The sequence below is a fragment of the Sprattus sprattus genome, assembly GCF_963457725.1.
Source record: "Sprattus sprattus genome assembly, chromosome: 12".
Classification (NCBI taxonomy): Eukaryota; Metazoa; Chordata; class Actinopteri; order Clupeiformes; family Clupeidae; genus Sprattus; species Sprattus sprattus.
In genome coordinates this window covers 7,901,398-7,920,869 of record NC_137910.1, presented here as the reverse complement: position 1 = coordinate 7,920,869, position 19,472 = coordinate 7,901,398, and the positions used below count along the sequence as shown (strand labels likewise).

The following is a 19,472-nucleotide window of genomic DNA, read 5'->3' as shown; positions in this document are numbered from 1 at the left end:
AATACATGGCCTGGGATACATTTCCTCATTAAAGTGTCATACACAGAATGGGCTCTGCAAGTAGTCAGGACAGGAGGACAGAACACACCTGTAAATATATAATGCAAATAAAATGTTTTACATTTCCCACTTTAATTAATTGATAATACACACTGTCTTTAAATTAAAGGACAACACACATAATGGATCTACAACCAATATTTTGGATATATTTTAATATAAAATGAAGCAGTTATTTTAACAGATTTAGCTATTTAGAATATGCACTGGGCATGATTCTTCTGCAACACCAGGAAGTTCCATTCGCCAGATGTTACAGTTCAGTGGAGTCTTTAACAGATAAAGGGAATGATGCATCTTCGGGATTTAGGGTAATCTTCAAAATTCTCAAGGTAAAACCTGGAGAAGATGAACAGTATATTAGAGTACAGATTATAGGATTAGTCAAAACTTAACTATGCTTTATAAAGACTTTGGATTGCTTGAGAGTAAAGTACCATAGATGGTTGGATCACAAGGAAGTAAATACAGAGGTGACGCATCAAATCCATTTAAATATACATAACCCACAGTAACAGACATATAGAGACAGTGGATACGATCTTGGCTACAAAGTCTGAGTGAAATTAGGTCTGAATGCTATTTATATTCCTGCTGGTACCTGTGATGGTTGCGGGCTCTGGGGATTATGAAACACCAGGAGAAGAAAGAGAAGGAGAAGGAGGGTAAGGAGCAGGCTGCTATGGTGTAACCCAACCACTCCAGAATCTCCCCAAAATAGTTTGCGCATGACACATACTCAAACAAGCCTCCTGCAGTGAGAAGAACACGAGAGGTCATCTGAGAGATTATATGAGAAGAAGGTTTTTGGCTAAACTACTACTGTTACCTCTGGGAATCTTGTAGGTCTTCTCCCCAGGTTTTCTGAGATTGCGAAGAATGCTGTCACTGTGGATATTGATCGCCATTCCCAGGTAAAACAGTATTGATCCTAAAAAATAAACATTGATTGTAGAAGTCTCTAACATCTCTTATAAAAAAAAGGAATCATCTAATTCCTATCTCATGAATATCATTTTTTGTTATTTAACCAGCTATAAATATATATTTTAAATCTCTCTCTGTCTCTCTCTCTCTAAGCGTTCAAATGTTTCTCTCTGAATAACTTCAAAGTAACTAAAGAGGGATTCACCAATCACAAGCTGTATAACTGTCAGCCATGTTGTTTCATAGGTGGCACAGTGTAAGAAGTAGTGTCCCTGCATGAGGCCGTTGGTGACACAGAAGGCTGATGCATACAGCATGATATCAACAGGAAATGGCTGTCCACGGGTCAGTGGTGCGTAGATAAACGTCCTGGAGGTACAAAACACATCATGATATACAGATGGCAGCGTGATAATGTACACAAGTGGTGGGTCCGCTTGCAAGAATTGGACCATTGAAAACAATTCTGAGGACATAAATGTGGAAGTGGCGTAACTTGGGTTTGGTGTGGAGATGAGAGCTGTGCCAAGTCTGCCTCAGGAATGGTTTGTCTGTAAACTTGGTGCAACTACTGCTACTACTACGGTTACTGCAATGTTCCACACAGACAATACTATGCAAAAACTTTACAAATGCAATAACATAGCAGAATATTTCAAGCAAAACTAGCCAAGCATGGATATATTTTTTCTCCAGTATTGTTGCAAACTCTTAGAAGGGATGCAGGACTTTAATTCATATTTAGAGAAGGGTTGTATATGTTTTACACTTATTGCATATTTGTATGTAAAATGTGAGGGGTATGGGGTGCTGCGGGGTTTCATTCGGGCTGCCTTGAAGGTTTTGTTTTATGTTTGTTTGTGTGTGTTTTTATTTTATTTTATTTTAATTTAATTATTCTTTTTTTATTATTTCTTTGTGTGTTTCCTCTTAAAATGTGAGATGTTTTGTAACATATATGAGTAAACTCTATGTATATATGGAATTGCATCTTGGAAACAAATAAAAAACTTAAATGACAAAAAAAAAAAAATGCAATAACATTGCAAACAAAAAAAATGTCTTTGTAGTAGTGGTATGTTTCATTGTATACTATGCCAATATTATCTGCTCAACAAAATTAGCATAACTGATGTCTATTATCTTAAGGATGCCTATAACAAGGGGATGGAGGTGGAAGTGGACAGCACTATATTTCAAAAGCATTATCACACTGGGTTTGTATTCTACTGAGGTAAAATAATGCCATTTCTAATGCATTTGAAATTCTGAGCAGACTGCCTTCAATCCCATACAACCCTCCTCCAATGCACCTCTTGTGGAGCTTTGGGACTCTTTAAAGCCCTATAGCCCTGCACTTCTTGCACTCTCCACTTTCTCCTTTGCACTATTGTAACAATTCACAGCTCCTGTATATACTTTCTCAAACTTTCATAGACCATTGCACTGCTTGTTTTTGCATTGTATTGTGTTTGTTTTGTATTGTGTTTTAATGTATATTATGTGTAATATATGTGTAAGCACATTGAGAGTCAGTTCACCAGGTCAAATTCCTTGTTTGTTCTAACTTACTTGGCAAATAAAATCTGATTCTGATTCTGAAACCCATGCAGTTATGAATGAAACTTTTTTTCCTTCTTCCTTACATGTGAACTGAACAGATTCAGAACATTCGAACATTTAGTAAAATTTTAAAGAGTAAAAACAAGCCTGTACCTCATTCATTTATGTCTATGCTCTTATTTTGAGTTGTAAGGATGCATTTTCATTCAAAAATATAAAACGACATTAAATGGCTAACATGTATTACGCACGGCGTACAGATCTGAAAAAAGGCCTCTACTCAATTTCTCAGATTCTTTGCTCTTTGGTCAGTTTCATATGGGTTTGTAATTCATCTCCCAGACACACTGGCCTACCTGTGGAAGTAGTGCAGGCCAAACATCCCACAGACCATATACATGCCCGTCGACGAGGCTTCATGTGCGGTGAACAGCAGAAGCAGCAGGGGGCACAGAAAGGCTGGAAGCTCCTGCAGGAACCAGGCCGTGTTGGCTGGCATCACCCAGCCTCTGGAGGAGGGGTCCTGATAACGTCCGTAGAATGCAGGGGTCTTCCAGAAACGCAGCAGGTTCATCAGTGAACTCAGGATGAGGATGATGCTAAGGTACTGCAGCACGACCCCCTGGCACTCCATGGGGGAGGGTAATGTGTGTGTACGTGTTTGTCGATTGGGAGCTGATGTTCTGGTTTCAGTTAAGGTCCGGGTCCGGCTGCAGGTCCTGGTCCTGTCTGGTGGGGTACTGTTCTGGCCCGTCACAGGTAAGGGGAGCACACAGCTGGCCTGGTCTGGTGGGCTCCTCCTCCGTAGCAGCAGCCAGGCGGAGCGAGAGGCGAGTTGTGGCCGGTGTGAGTGTGTGTGTGTGTGTGTGTGTGTGTGTGTGTGTGTGTGTGTGTGTGGCCGCGCTGCCTCATGGCTGAAGTGAAATGTGAGAAAGCTCGCCTGCTTGGCTTGGTTTTCTGTCTGACACGCAGGGTGAAAAAGAGGTGACATGAGATGTTTGGGAAATCAAATGAGGATCCCAATCTGCCAGTGCTCCCAGACTTCCTGAAAGCACTAAAATATGCCTCTGTAAAAACCTGGGTCATGAGCTAATAACCGCAAGTCCTTTGATCTGTTGAGCCAAGGACTAACTTTGTGGTCATATACCCACACCCATACACATATGCAGATAAAGCAGTTGTTGCTCCATTGTTGCTTGGATTTTCATTTGGCTCAGTGTGAATCTCAGCATTGAATCCCTGTCGTTCACTTTTGATTTCCTCTGCTTCTACTTTATTTCAACCAAAAATGTGATCTTTTTCTTCTGGGTCCTTTTTAAGCCCCACTCTTTTAATTGAGTTGTCACCCGCAGGGACTATAGTAATTATGCTTGTGGTGGACACATGGACTCCCTGCAAATATTACCCAGTCCATTCACTCTTAATTACCCATGAATCATCAGGATTCATTAGTCAGTCCGTGACAGAATGACTAATGGCCTCAGCGTGATCACAAAGAGGCAGAAATGTCTGACTGAAATTTGTCCTAACAGAAATTCAGTGTGGATTTCTGTATATTTCTACAGTCTTCTGATGTTCACCATCTGTGCTACTTGTGATCTCTGTAATTACTGACATTACACAATACAATATTGCACTGATTTCAAACAGTGATGTCATTTCCTTATGCTGAGGAGTGCATTTCAAGACTCAGGACCGGCATATCAGATTTAAAAGGATGGATGATGAACAAAAATGCGACACAATAACAGCTCGTACCTCAAAACAAACAAAGAGTGAAGGTATCTGACTCGTTCGAATAAGGGTACTGGTTATGCCTTGGGAATAGCACGAGGCCATGAATGGCAAGTCCTGATCTAGACCAAACCCAAAAATAATGGTCTGCAATAAGCTTGCCTCAGCTTTGCACAATAGCTTTGATTACTGTCCTTTTGTCTTGCTGAGAGGATTAGCCGGGTGTGGAGGTGGCACTGACCCATAAACAACAATATGCACAAATGCTTTCTTAATTAATTACTGTTGTACACAGGAATGCAATTCCCCAGATATTAGTATCAGCAGGAGGGGGATATTATTAAATATTTCTTGGGGCAAAAAAGCAAGTGTGGACAAGTGTGATGTCAAAAAGAACAGTAACTCTCCCTCACCAAAACAAATACCAGGATGTCCAATCTTTGGCAATTTGTGATCCTTTTGACAACCAGCTTGGGAAATATTGTGAAACCATGGCCAAACAATCTGATGTGAAATCTGGATACACAGATGGCTTAGCACGTCCTGCACACTATGCATGCTGTCAATGCATGCCCTGAATACCACGGATGAACAATACAGTTCAGAAGAATGTGAAGCACAGATGTTTTTTTGTAACCCACTGATTGGTCTCACTAAGGCAGATTGGACAGTAACACAGAAATGGTCTCTCTCACTGTTGGCTGTGTAGTGAGGCTGAAGCACAGCATGCATGCTCTACACCAGGGGTGGGCAATTCATTTCCCCAAGGGGCCACATGAGATAGTGGGACTGTTGCGGAGGGCCGAACCAATAGGCTGAACTCAATTCAGCATGAAAAACATGAGCATGTTTTTGCAGTATTAAAGGTGTGCCCAGACGACCAATACACATGGCACACACACACACACACACACGAGAGCAAGCTTGTAATGCAAAAGTATACACATTAATAGTTATAACCATTTTTATCATTTAACATTTGATTCCTAATTTACCATTGACCTCCGAGGGCCGGTCAGGGACAGCCAAGGGGCCGCAAATGGCCCTGGGGCCGCACTTTGCCCAGGTCTGCTCTACACAAACCACTATTGCTTGTTTGGCATACAACTAGGCAAAACATTCACCAACATACTGGTCAAACTGAGGTAAAGCATACATCTACAGTTTTTTGTATATGTCCTACACACAATTACCCTTTTCTACATGTCTTTGATGAGGAAATTTGAGTCGGCTGTAATGGACTTAGCAAATGAAAGACTCTGCCTCGCTGGGGAAATCATCGCAGTTATTTACTCTTTGCCAGATATTAACCTCTCTGGAAATTTGTTACAACACAGGTTCACCAAAGAAATAAAACAGAACACAATAAGAAGAGGAAAGATCATGGGAAACAGTAATTGTATAATTACTACAAGCAACAGCTATTGGTGCAGGGTAGCACAGGAAAGTTCCTTTCTTGCCTTAGATGTGAATAGAGGATATTTGAGATTTACACTGTCTTGCATTTCGATCTCAGCTGCATAGACTCTCCCATTCTGTTATTTTCCAGTGGGGCTGCAATAACAGGCCAACTGCCCTTGTCCACACAACATGGATTAGATTTAATTTGTAGAGTTGGCCAGTCTTCCGATATTTTCTTCACTGGGACAACAGACATCCGGTGCAGTTCACAGCATTGGTTGAAGGGGCCAGGCCGTGCCATCTGAACAGGGAATCTCTACCCGTGACTGAGTTGCAATATGAGCCTGGTGGGCCATTGGAGCAGCACTCTATTTGTCTCCTCAAAGGAACCATTTTAGTGCTACATCATGATCTCATAATGTCTGCACAAACTGATCTGGAATCTATTAAAATGTCTAAATGCCTCCAATTTTAATGTATTTATAGCAGACTAATGATAACAAGGAATATGAGAGGTAATTTAATCCAATTAAATGACTTTATAAACTGCAGCTCAAACAGTTGGCTATATTTATATTGCAAGGAAGTGTTTTCTATTTCTCATAAACTTCAATTGAGTAAACCCACTGGACTTTAAGCATACAGCTTTGATGTGAGTTTCAGGGATAATTGCACTGGGCTCTCCAGGCTTTCATATCTAAATGGCACGGAACAGATTACGTTTTGAAACCCTCTGTGATATATCATGTGTTATTTTGCAGAGCATTCATTCAAGTACATCAAGTAATTTTCACTGATTCAATTGACTGGTTAGGACCACGTCCTACTTAAACATAAGTGCTATTTTAAGTGTAGAGAATTGTTTTACAACCAAGAGCAAACCTCTGGACTAATGAACACAGTCATGGCTTATGCTGCTTACACATTACACGGATAGACCATGTGGGTAAAAAGAAAATGAAATAATTTTTTTGCAAGCGGATTTTCTGATGACAGCATCACTATGGTGTGTTTGAATCACTGACAGAGATCATTGTCCACCAGTGTTCACATTGCACACAAAGACTGTGTTCCTATAATATCTGGAGATCTCCCTCTTCTGACAGGAGGAATCCTGGTAAGAGTTTCTGCTGGAATGGCTGCAGCACTTCCATTACGTGGCAAAAGGCCCCAATGTTATTCACCACCATATGAAACTCTTGCTGAAATTCTTATCACTGTTCCACTAAGGACTTGATCATGAAAATATGTGAGGAGTCTCCTAATGAGTCACTTTCTGTAATTACAAGATGACATCTGATTGTACATTCAGCTGAAACCTGTTCCAAGATCACACTGCAATCCAGTACTTTGTCTTTGCCACAGTTCTGTGTTGGCTGGCCGCTTCAACTGACTAGCAGAAGGCAAATTTCCTTATGAGAAAACAAACACTGAGGCATGAAGAAGGTTCCTACAACAAGGACCTAGACATTCATCTCACATCACTGCAAGAAAGGCCTGACAGGACCCAGGATAATACAAACATGCAGCCTCCTGCTAGACCACAGTAAAGACATTATGACCAGCCAATTGGACACAAAGAAGGAAAACACATCAGGGCACTTTTCTCTTATTTTACTCAGTTTTTTTTTTCTTTGTAACATTGGGCATGACCCTTGTGTCATATCTGGCAAGCATTCGGTGATGCTTCATCAATGTAACCTGAGATTAAAATAAAAATTATAATCAAGCCCCAATAGGAGCATCAGTTGACTCCTTGACATTGATGTGTGACAACGTATTAAACTTAAAAAGAATGTTACTTGCTATGAAGTAAAGCATAGACATAATAGAAAACAAACATTAAGTAGAGAAAAACAATCACAACAAGGGGAACATCCTCCAGACTGGGGGGGGGGGGGTTGTGCAGAGTTTTGCAGACAGCAGACATGGATGCGGTCCTTCCTCTTGAGGAAAACAAGGGTGGCGTTCAAAAACAAATGGCTGGTCCAGCGCTGCCGAAGATGGGGAGGGAGGTTGGGGCGGTGACATGCGGTTCCCTCTGCCCCACCAACAGGGAATAGGAGAACCGGGTGGAAAACATGGAGCATTACATCATCGACAAAAACTAAAAAATAAGGACGTGTAACAGTGACCCAAGGCACATCTGCATGGTGGGAACTGCTTCAATGTTTCCACACAACAATTTGAAGCACTCAAGACTCTACATGATTTTACTTAAATCAATTATTTTTCTTCCCTTGGTGGAGCTGTGGAGAGGGACACAGGCTTTATTTAGTTGACAGGTGTCACAGGAGGGGATGTGGTGAGGAAGAGGGCGTCTTGTTGCATTGTGCTCATCAGGGGGAGGGGATGGAAACAGTACAATACGGGAGGGTCAGACAGCTAGCCTACAGCAGAGCAGAACTATTACAGTGGGTTAGGATCCTATGTTTTTTTTTCCCCCCTCTTCTTTTTTTCTGGTGCACTGCAGAGTCTCACCTGTAAAATCCCATTGCTACAAGGGCCTCTGGGAGCTGTTCCATGTGCACAGAGGACCACCACTAGGGGGCGCACTCTAGGGCAGGGCATCTCCTGCGTTCAAACCCACTACCACACTGCCTACTCATCTACATACAAATTAGGGTGTTAATAAAACCTACTACAAGCTTAATGAACACTAAATAAGCAAAAATATATGAATGCAAAGGAAAGGATGACATTGTAATAGACATGAGTTTTTTTGGTTTATATATATATATATACACATATATATTTATATTTGTATATAGTATATATATATTTGTCATACAGCTGCAGGTTAGTGAACTTGGGAGTGCGTAGCCCTTTGTTAGGAACAAAAACAACAGGCCTACATTGAAAACGTATGGCAGTAGCTACTTATACAGCTACTCTCAAGGGCTAACATGGATAGAGCTAGTAGCAGTCCACTTTTTTGTCTCTTATCAAGTATGACTAGGTGAAAGTCTTGATCACTTTCATATTCATGTTTCATATGTATTTTTTTTGTATTCTTTTTATCACAAGATTACATATGCACTTAATCTACAGAGAGTGCAGAGTTTTTTTTCTTTTTTCTTTTATTTCTTATATCATATCAGCATTTGACTGGTCAATTTAGGGACTTGACCAATAAAGTCAAGTACCAAAACTTGTTCCACCACCCATCCAGCAAAACCCCAACCCTTGCAACTGAGGAACAAACACTAAATGCCATCCAATACCATCCCAGACTGCAACTTCAAGCAGGAATTTCAACCCAGTGGTGTCTGTGTCTGTGTCTGTGTCTGTGTCTGTGTCTGTGTCTGTGTCTGTGTCTGTGTCTGTGTCTGTGTCTGTGTCTGTGTCTGTGTCTGTGTCTGTGTCTGTGTCTGTGTCTGTGTCTGTGTCTGTGTCTGTGTCTGTGTCTGTGTCTGTGTCTGTGTCTGTGTCTGTGTCTGTGGGGCTAGGAGTTAGTTTCTAATGCGTTACACATCAGCTCTGCAAGTAAAAGGATCCCAAACTGCATCTGACTTTGCAGGTCATTCTAAAAAAGTGGGGAACTGGGAAGGGAAATATCCACACCTGACTGCAGAGACAGGTCAGGGCAGGGGCGGTGAGGAAACAACAGGGAAGATGGGGGGGGACGGGGGGTTTGGGAGCCGCAATGGCCCCTGGGAAGGTTGACCTCAATGAACGATGAGAGCCCCAGCAGCGTAGCTCACAGAACTGTCCTGCCAGTTTCTGCACTGGCTCGACTGGGCATAGTTCAGGAAAGAGAAGTTCATGTCCATACCATTCTTCTTCAGTTCAGCCACAGCCTTGAAAAACAAGCACAAACAGGCGCACGCAAACAAGCAACACACACAAACAGGAACACACACACACACACACACACACACACACACACACACACACACACACAATCCCCAATAGCAAGTCAGAAACAGTGCATGGCAAATGAACCGTGATGTCAATCAGTTCCTCTGCAAATGAATATGGGCTTATATTCCCTTTCTGTAATTCCGTTAAGCCTGAAAACATTATGGGTCAGCTGATATGAGGTTGGCTTTTGGAAAAAAAAAACTCACATGCAAAAGCACTCCAATAGGATGGCGACCACATATAGTGTTATGGTACTTCTTCAAGTAGTTGCTAAAAGACATAGGATCCAACGTTTCTATGATTCCCATTCCCTGTGGAAAAATAAAGCACTTTTAAAACAACTCAGATTCGTATGCATACAATTCATGCAAACTTGATTAAAAAGATATGGTTGAACACAGGATTCATTACAGGGGGGGGGTTGCTTGACTTGCTTATCCAATAATTTAGTTTGAGCACATCTGGCCCTAGAGAGACCTCTGAGGCTGCAATTAAAATTCTCCAGCTATGATTCAAGACTGTTCCCATGGCAACATCCTGCACCGAGAACACAGTCCACAGGAGGGGTCCTGCCATTTTTACATCAGAGCTCAGTTTGATTGCTTTTGGTAGCTCACCTATACGGCAAGGGGCGCCCCACAGCTGGAATGTTAATAAAACAAACAAAAACACCACAGAGGGAAACTATTCACCGTTTTGTCGAGGTGTTCAATGGATCTGTAAATCTCTCCTTGGCTTTCGTCGTAGTATGTGTACCGAAACCGTTGACCTTTAAACAGAGGAGACCCACAAGCATGTCACAGACACTATTAACACGCTGAGGTAGGCATGAAGGTATATAGCTCACATAAATGACATGTGATGTGATGAGAGACAGAGAGAAAGAAAAAAACAGAAAGAAAGAGAGAGACAGAGAGAAAGAAAAAAAGAAAGAAAGAAAGAAAGAAAGAAAGAAAGGAGAGATTTATTTTTGATTTTATAAAAAACTTTATTGGGTACCCCAATCAGGCCCCTCTCATAAAATGTACATCATATCCCCCAAAGTGAACACAAGGCTAAATTATTCCAACACCGGTGCAAATAATAGCTCATCATTGAGCACAGAACACAGAGCACCCTGATAACACCACAGATCCTCAAAGACCTCAATTGCACTCATCAACTTATAAAAATGAAAATCTAAATCCTGGACTTCATTAAATTCTTGAAAACAGGAATAACATCCCCTGGTTTCTGTCGGACCATGTTCTTCCTGCTCATGTACACTGCAAGCTTAGCTTGGCCAATTGTAAAGTTTATCAGTTGACATTTTGACCTTTCCATCCTATTGTACGTGAACCCAAGGATGAAGCCCTGTTTGGTGAACACTGTCCCCAAAGAAAAAAACATAACACTTAACATGCCAGAGAGAGAGAGAGAGAGAGAGAGAGAGAGAGAGAGAGAGAGAGAGAGAGAAAAAGAGAGAGAGAGAAAGAGAAAGAGAGAGAGAGAGAGAGAGAGAGAGAGAGGGAGAGAGAAAGAGGGAGAGCCTACCCCAGTGGCAGAAGTCTGATGAGATGATGAACAGGTTGCTGGGGTCGGCCAGGTACTTGCTGAGCAGCTTCCCGTACTCCTGCTCTTTGCTCTCGCTCAGGGCGCCCACCAGCACGGGCACGATGCTGAACTCGTCTTTATGGCTGCAGCCGCCCGGGGGAGGAGAGAAATTGGAGAGGGGGAGAAGAAAAGTTCACCCTGAGGTGCTGAGCCAACACTTCTGAGTTCTAGTTTGAGTATGTGGGTGTATGTGTGTAAGCAGTGTATGGAGAAGGTGGTGAGGGGGTAGGTGAAGTGGCTGTCGGTTCCTACATTAATAGCTGGATCCATTAATCACTGGGCATCCATCTCTGAGAACTAATTAAGCGTTCGTCTAAGCACTGTAAACAGATCTAGCCAGCCTAATGGCAGGAGCTGGAGGAGATGAATTAGTGAGAGGAGGGGAGCGCTGGGGCTCAATAATGTCCTAGCCGCCAGCTTTGCATACAGATGAGGGCAGGACGGAGCCCAGCGCTGCAGTCTGAAGAGCTGGACAAACCAATAAAGAAATCTCACAGTGCCACATTGGATTTGCATAACAATGGACTTCTTACGAAAGTACATATTACTTCACGTTGCTAACCTTCATTCTACATACATCTTGTAGGAATATGCACCAACTTAGAAGTTAAATTGTAATTCTTAAGTCCATATTAAGAGGATTGTACTGATGGACATAAAGTGGGGATGGTATAAAGCATAACGTGTATTCCCAGTCCCAATAATCACTAGGGGAATCTCCTAGAATTGCTCTCATATTCCAGAAGGTTTTAAATCACTTGAATGACATCACATAACAGGATAAGCATGTAAATGAGCACCTACAGCAATAATTTCACAAAATGAACTGAGAAATACTTTCTGGAGAACTGGTCTGGCCAGGCAGTAGCACTGAGACACAGCACTGGGTGCTGAGAGCCCCTTCAGCTTTGTGGAGGTGGTGAGGTAGAGTGTGATAAACACCCTTTAGCCCTACCTCTCCATGGCTTTAGCAGTGTAAGGCAGGTGCATCTCAATGCTGTGCTCATCTTCGTCCGTCTGCAGGCTCATCCGCTCGAACATCCCCGTTTTCCAGAGGTCGGCATAAACTACACAGATACAGGCCGTCAAAGGAGGTAAAACACAAGAGCCCACGGCACTACGACTCTAGTTATGCAAATACGCTAAACTGTGAACGTAGGTCTCTCGGTGGAATTCTTGGCAGCGCCTGAAGCAACACAAACCCGTGCTGGAGCGCTGGCTTCCTGGGAGTTGTTTTTGAGGTTAGAGTACATAACTGCTGTGAGATGAGGGTTCCGATTAAGACAACAACATCTGACAAAACAAACACTGAGGCGATTTGTTTTCCAGCCAAGTCTGCAGATGTGAACGTGTGATACCAAGGCCAAAAGCTGACCACAAGGCCAGTGTTTTCACACAACATAGAAAGTGTATCGCTTTCCTGAACGATAAAAGTTTCTTGCCATGTTGGACAAAGATCAGATAGCACCTCCCTAACCCTCAGATGTTACTAGTATTTGAGCTACAAATACTTCAGATACAAAAACACAACCTTTTTCTGGTGCAGTTCAATCAATCTTGAAAACGCTAAATAGACTCTTGTCTGTTAAGGAATTGTTTGTAAATGTTGTGTTTTTGCAGACTCTGTATAGATTTATACCGTAGTCTGTCGAGATGCACTTTTACTCAATGCAAGAGGAGTTCTAGCTGGATGGAAGTGATGAATTACCCTTCTGGTCGATCTTGAGGTCGTACAGCGGAGTTTTGTAGACTTCAGCAGACGAGAGGGCGCAGCGGGACAACGGCACGTGGTGCGAGGGTCCCAGGATGAACACCCTCCGGCTGCAGACACAGATGGTCACAGCAGAGAGTGGGACTCGATTAAGGCAGATTCAACATTGATGTCAACTAAGTCAATCAATATAGAGAATCGGGAACCTGTCTGGTCTGAAAGAATGTCAATATCATTTAGTGTTTTTTTGTGACAAAGGAAAGCGGTCCTTGTATGGGATCTTGGTAATGGTAGTCTCTCTCTACAGTTTATGTTCACTTTATGTCAAAGCTCCTTATCAACCCAACGGAGCTGGTTCCACCATGACTTTCCCAGAATCTGTGGGGTGGGGAGCCTCACAGTTTACAGCAAACCACAATATTTTGCGTTCTCAGCTCAAGTCAACTCTGATAGTGTTTATCTTTGCTAACTTCTTCAAGTCAGGCCCACACTTACTGAGGGATAGTTCAGGGAAACAGAGAAAAGCACTCACGTGATCGAGGGGTCCACCTGTTTGTAGGCATGGGCTGCACACGCGCCACAGTAGGTATATCCAGCATGTCTGCAACACACACAAAAGGGTCATTCCATGCCACATCACCAAGGAGGTCCACACATGATTCCCCTCAGTTTTTCATGCCATTTGTGCATCACTGTTGTGCTGTTGTGGGGGAAATGGGAGCAAAACTATTAAGTTGAATCGTAAATGTATCCACTGGTGACCTAGCAACATTAACAACAAGCTTCTGCTACGATTCCAGAATTAATGTGACGCACAAGATTCCCATCTTCCAGAGGGACAAGGGGGAGGGGGGATTCTATGAGAACGGTTTTTTTCAAATTGTGCAACAAATTGTGTCCAATATATTTGCTATTCCAAATTTACCAAGGTTATCTTCACATCAAGCATCACAAAAGTGACCATTTGGATTTTTGATTTTCGGTTGTCCGTCACCGCCAATTAAAATAGTAAGCACATCCGCCAAAAAAAAGGGCGCTCATATCTTCGCCAATCTTTGGTCACTTAACATGTAACTTGCTGCGAGTGCAGACAGCCATGTCCTTGACATAATGACATCAAGTTTCCATGGCAAGTCTGCTTGTCCCCCCTAGGCAGCGCTTGCAGCTATATTCCGTGTTGGTTTCCCCCCCGATACCTTTACAGATTTCGTATGTGAAAGGGGCTCACAATGTGGTACGCAAATAATGGTGAGAGAGACTGACGTCTAACTGCACTGCAGACTGTCCCATCATGTCCAAAGCTAGCAACAAGTCATCACAGCATCCCTGTACCCACAACAAAAATAAATTAACCTACACATGCATCCCTATTTAGAGAAGGTACAAACGTGATTTTATAGATAGATTTAGCCAATGCCCATTTAATATGTCATATATACTGTATAAGGACATTTGGAATTCTTTATATATATACAATGTCATAGCCTAACCGATTCCTACATTTTGATACATCTGATACAATTTTGGTATTGTGATCGTGACAACACTACCGGCATTATTTTCAAACAGCAAAAAGACATTACAAATATATTGGAATTTGGTCCAGTGGTGCAGGTAAAAAATCAGACATGAAATAAAATGACTCAAATCTAACCAAAAATCACCTAACATGCTGAGATTTAGATTATAGTTAATTTACATGTATGCCTTTATTACATACATATTCCATCTTTGTGGCTAGATGACCAGATGAGATCAGAACAAACGTTGATATTTCAGTTCATCACTTTAATATCAAGATATATTGCTATTTGAAGTTATGGTGAAAGTCTGAAAACGCTGCAGATGGTAAAAATAACACGACACATAGCATGATGTAGATGTGTCAAATTGTCCATTTCTGAAACGCGGAACATGGTTCTGTAGTCAATTTTTGATGAATATTACGTTCAGTCGATGGTGGTGTTTTTTTTAATAAATGGGATTATGAAATTCTGATATTATTAACATGTATCTATTGTATTTTTAACCTAAAAATGCATATGTTGTGAAGTCATCATGTGCGTAAGTTGATATCAACTGGTACAACATGATTTATACCACAAAAACCCTTTATTCATCAGCGTGTGATTTGGCAGTGTGGCCATGGCTATGGATGGATGGATATAAGAACTGCTCCTGAATACTTTTTAAACTTAAAATGCATTGGTGAATGGTGCTAAGAGCTATAAAAATGCAGTTTACTTTTTCTGACCCTAAAGTAGTGGTCTTAAATATGAGCATATTATTTGGAGTCATTGAGAAACAAATTTACAACGTTCTATATAGCTTAACTATGGATCAGCGTTTTTTATGTCAAAATGGTACAAACTTCCATAACTGCCAACACTGTCATATGAAGCTTACAATACATGTGCTATTTTTCTAGACCTTCACCACGTCCAAATCACAATATATCTATAAAGTGTCTATGCTTAATTAAGTATATGCATCACACAGGTCGTATTGTTTTTTTTTCTCTCTCTTTTTGAGATATTTTTTCCACTGATGAGGCCCTTTGAAATCTCAAGGTTTGTCCTGATCTCAATATAATGTGATTGAAAATATAAATAATACTCAAAGAAGTCATCAAGCCACACAGTTAAAATATGGATACAAAAAGGGCATACATGTACTGTATGCATGACTTCCGCATCCCAGGCAAGATTTCACACAAGATTTAGGACATCTTATTTCTAGTATCACTTAAGACCCACAGCTCCAAAGTCTTTTAAATGACATGTTATTTAAAAAAAAAAACGACATGTAGATACTGAATTTTTGTCAGTGGAAGAATTTTTGAGTAAAAACAGAGGGTCATGTGGAAAACCTTTTTGAATTTAGGCGATTTGGCTTGGAATGACTCAATATACATCAGAATAAGGTGCTTCGAATCAATAGCATGGACAAAGGAGGTGACAGGAAGAGTTAGATAAGATGAATAGCCTTACTAGTGCTGCATCAAATAGAAAAAGAAAAAAAAACTTGCTGGATGATATTTTCTGCAGCAGAAAAGCTGTTGGCTTGACATTTTCACAATGCTTACGGTGCAATGATGGCTCTAGCAGGCTTATCTGTGCATTGTGCTTGAGATAACCAGCCCTCTAGTTGCGCGTTCAGCTGGGATCCTTCAGAGAAAAGGGGAGGAAGAAGAGAAGAGGGTGTGATTAAAACTGATCAATACATCACAGTTTCTCTGAGCTGCTGCATCTAATTTGTCCTTTTAATGGTGACAGCAGCACTGACAAAAAAAAAAACATTAATTGAAAAGCACAGCTAATGTGGCACTGCTGGATGACCTGAGAGAGCACTGTAAGCCTCTGATCACACACAATGTGACTAACCAAATCCATATTATTAGATTGTTCAGGGAACTGCACCAAACCACATATCTCTGACAGCCCTCAGTGGCATTCTCTGGTGGTTCAAGGAGAAACAAAACAGGTTCATCCTCTACAAAAGGTTCTTCAACCACCCATTGAGACAGTTGATGCAACCTAACCCGTTCTTAGATTGACCCACTTGCTGACCTTTGAGAAGGGGTCAATAGCCATTTGGCATTTGAGGAGAGACGACATGTTGTAAAGCCAGCATGACCTCCATTTTGTTACTGTCGTCATTGTGTCTGACTGCCTTTAAATTTATATTAATGCACAAGCATAACGAATGGGAGACATAATGCCCTCAATGAAAGCTTAACAGAACAGATGTAGAGATATTGTTGCAAGTCTAGTGATGGAGGACAACACACTCCATCCATTGTTGTTCTACAGAACCTCTTTGCACTAGTAGTGAAAAATACTGTAATCCTTAAATTTGGCACAAAGTCTGACAGTTTTTACTTATAATTGCACAGTACTGCTTTACACTCAGGCAACTCTTGTGTCGTTTACCAACCAGAGCTTTCGAGTTTAAACGGCATTGGAACGCAAACGTGTTTTTGTTTCGTTTAGGTGCAACATGACACCTTATACTAGTAGCCATGCCCATTCTTTTGTTTACCATATTGTGGTGCAAAAGACAACAAGTCTTCTCAGTCAGTTTAAGAACGGATTAAAGGATTTAAAAAGCAGCAATAACATTTATAATCAATTCAGTCTGTGCATCAATACCCACTGGTGTTGTTGGAATGAATCGGCCTTCTTGGACAAAGACACTAACTAGGGTAACGATATGGCTGCCTATGGGTGTTTACACTCAGCTAGCTTGCTACCAAACTGGCCGACACAGCAGTTGATCTGAAAATACAATTGAATTGGTTTACCAACGTAAAGACATGGGTCTATTCTTTTATTAGCTGACTAGGTATTGCCAGACCTGTCGTCATTCCAAAAAGATGCTGCACTAGTCATATTCACAGTTCACTTGGCAAACTGACAAAAGCCTTACAGTAAGTAGGCTATACATTCATTGTGCTTGACTACGTTAGGATTTTCTCGTTTTCAACAAAGGCACCCCAATAAAAAGTGCTGAGTAAGCCAGATCACACAGTGGACCAGCTAAACGGTGCGGCTAACGGTATTTTCTTTCTCCCCCCTCATCTTACATTTTTAGCATTTAAATAACGCGGAGAGCCCCAAAGGCTAACAAGCTAGCGTTAGCCAACTTGGAAAGCAAAACCCTGGCTAGCTGTGCGGACAATAATGGCCAGTGCGATGTTGTTTGTTATTCCGTGAAACACCGACAGATATTTTGACCAGCTAGCCTCATTACTTAGCAGGCTAGCAACTTTCCCATACTCTATTCCCACACATTCATCTGATATCAGCCCCTATAAGACCCCCCCCCCCCCCCCCCCCAACATAGGTCAATGTTTCATTATGCACTTTAATATCACCACAATATGCTTTTGTGGCTTGCTTACTGCACATGCTAACTTTGATGGTTTCAGTTCGGCTAGCTTGGACTTGCATTAACCATCCAATACAGCAAATGATGAGTAAACTAATATGGCCTTAATCAGGTTAAGAAAACTTAGATGGTTGTTGAACATGATATAGTTGACAACTTGTTCAGACCTTTTTACCAAGTCTGCTCCCGAGACAAAATCAAGAGCTAGCTAGCTAGCATAAATAGTTTACTTCTAGTTAACCTTTACGGTTGCAGCATAAAAAGTCAACGGCAGAGGATATACATTCTGCCACAGGCGTAAACGTTATAGCAGTGACACCTAGCACGGTTGAAGTGGTCACAACTGGTTTACAATGAATTAACGTTAGTTTAAATGTAGTGTTAACTGATATCTAGCTAGTGCCGACTGATTGCCAAGTCTTCTGTTCAACTAACATTAGCTTTGTGACTAGCTTCCGGTGCAATTGGTCGGTCACAGGGGTGTGCTATTGGAGTTAGCTTGCACTTTCAAGTAAAATAAAATGGGACATCGAGTCTGTTTGCCACTGAACCACTAGAAATAAATAAGTGATATAAAAATCGATTGCCAACCCAGCTGACAACAACTGCAATGGTTTGGTAGTAGAATAGCACGATCTCCTTTGTGGAAATCTCTTGAGGCATTTAAACATGCACAGCTGATCACTACCCCCACCCGTTGTTAGCAACTTCACCGGACCTCGGCCGAGAAAACATTTATACACCCTTTGTCTCCGGTTCTACCTGAGGCCGTGTACCAGCTGCCGGCATGACTTGCTTCTCTGCACACCATTCGGTTCGACATCTTAGCACTCGAGCCTCCTATCTTGGTCAGCTATAACCGTTTTCAAAGGAAAAAAGTGGGGAAAAATAAGGACAACAACGACAAAATCGGTAGTGAACGACAAGAGGAGCTGTCGGCCGAAGATGGTTAACGTGGATTAAACCAGTAAATTATAAAGTGTTTAAGACAACACTTCTGTAAAAGGGCCCAGACAATTCTTCAAAATGTAGCAAGCCGCACGGTTGACAGTCAGTTTTGGAAGAACAAAAGCTTGAACCAGTTCATCCGAGTGCTGCCAAATTTGTACTCTAGTACAGTTTGGCATAACTCGGCTGCCGTGCTTCAGGATTTGGAGATGCCCCATTGGTTGTTTTTTCCCCATAACTTACTCCGATTGGTCACTTTGTTTCGACAGGTAAGAGGCGTGTATAAATCGTTCAAGAGATTACGTAAGAGAAAGGGGATTGGTCACTTCACAGCATTATAGACAAGCGATTTGCGGAAAAATAATTGTGGGTGTGATTTACATTGGATTGCTTGAAGCTGCTTGATCTACGAATGAAAAGGCTGGATTGTCAACCTTGTCACTATGGTCTGAAGGGAAGGGTAGACCCCATCATAGACAGAATACGTTCATTCAGTCATTTGGACTTCATGATTGACGGACATTCAGCCATCCTTTACAGATTAGTTTGTGGTAGACACAGATAACCCTTTTGCCCTATTGGGAAGTTACAAAACATCATGAGGAAAGTGCTTGGTCTTCCATGTTCTAGCTTTCAAAATAATTTATGAGTGGTATTTCTTGCGTTAGTGATCTTACTTCCTAACATTACTAACATAACATCCTAACAGAGTAACCATATGATTTTATTAAAAATGACAACCCAACTACTTTCTCATGAGTTAGGACACAGTCAGCAGTAA

At 41.6% G+C, this 19,472-nt stretch overlaps 2 protein-coding genes across 2 annotated transcripts; both read right to left on the bottom strand.

The window, feature by feature from the left end:
• Positions 1-332: 332 nt before the first annotated feature.
• LOC308373105 (3-oxo-5-alpha-steroid 4-dehydrogenase 2-like) lies at positions 333-3,184 on the bottom strand (the record flags this gene model as incomplete). Its single annotated transcript, XM_080848517.1, has 5 exons — positions 333-399; positions 662-812; positions 890-991; positions 1,193-1,356; positions 2,907-3,184. The coding sequence occupies 5 exons, from the start codon at positions 3,182-3,184 to the stop codon at positions 333-335; spliced, it is 762 nt and encodes a 253-aa protein (XP_080704643.1).
• Positions 3,185-7,058: 3,874 nt separating this feature from the next.
• Positions 7,059-18,834, bottom strand: memo1 (mediator of cell motility 1). Its single transcript, XM_080848452.1, has 9 exons — positions 18,506-18,834; positions 15,939-16,020; positions 13,386-13,454; positions 12,851-12,963; positions 12,098-12,209; positions 11,083-11,225; positions 10,242-10,318; positions 9,756-9,860; positions 7,059-9,485 (listed from the first exon to the last, which is right to left on the bottom strand). The coding sequence occupies exons 1-9, from the start codon at positions 18,564-18,566 to the stop codon at positions 9,354-9,356; spliced, it is 894 nt and encodes a 297-aa protein (XP_080704578.1). The 5' UTR covers positions 18,567-18,834; the 3' UTR covers positions 7,059-9,353.
• Between the last annotated feature and the right edge of the window lie 638 nt (positions 18,835-19,472).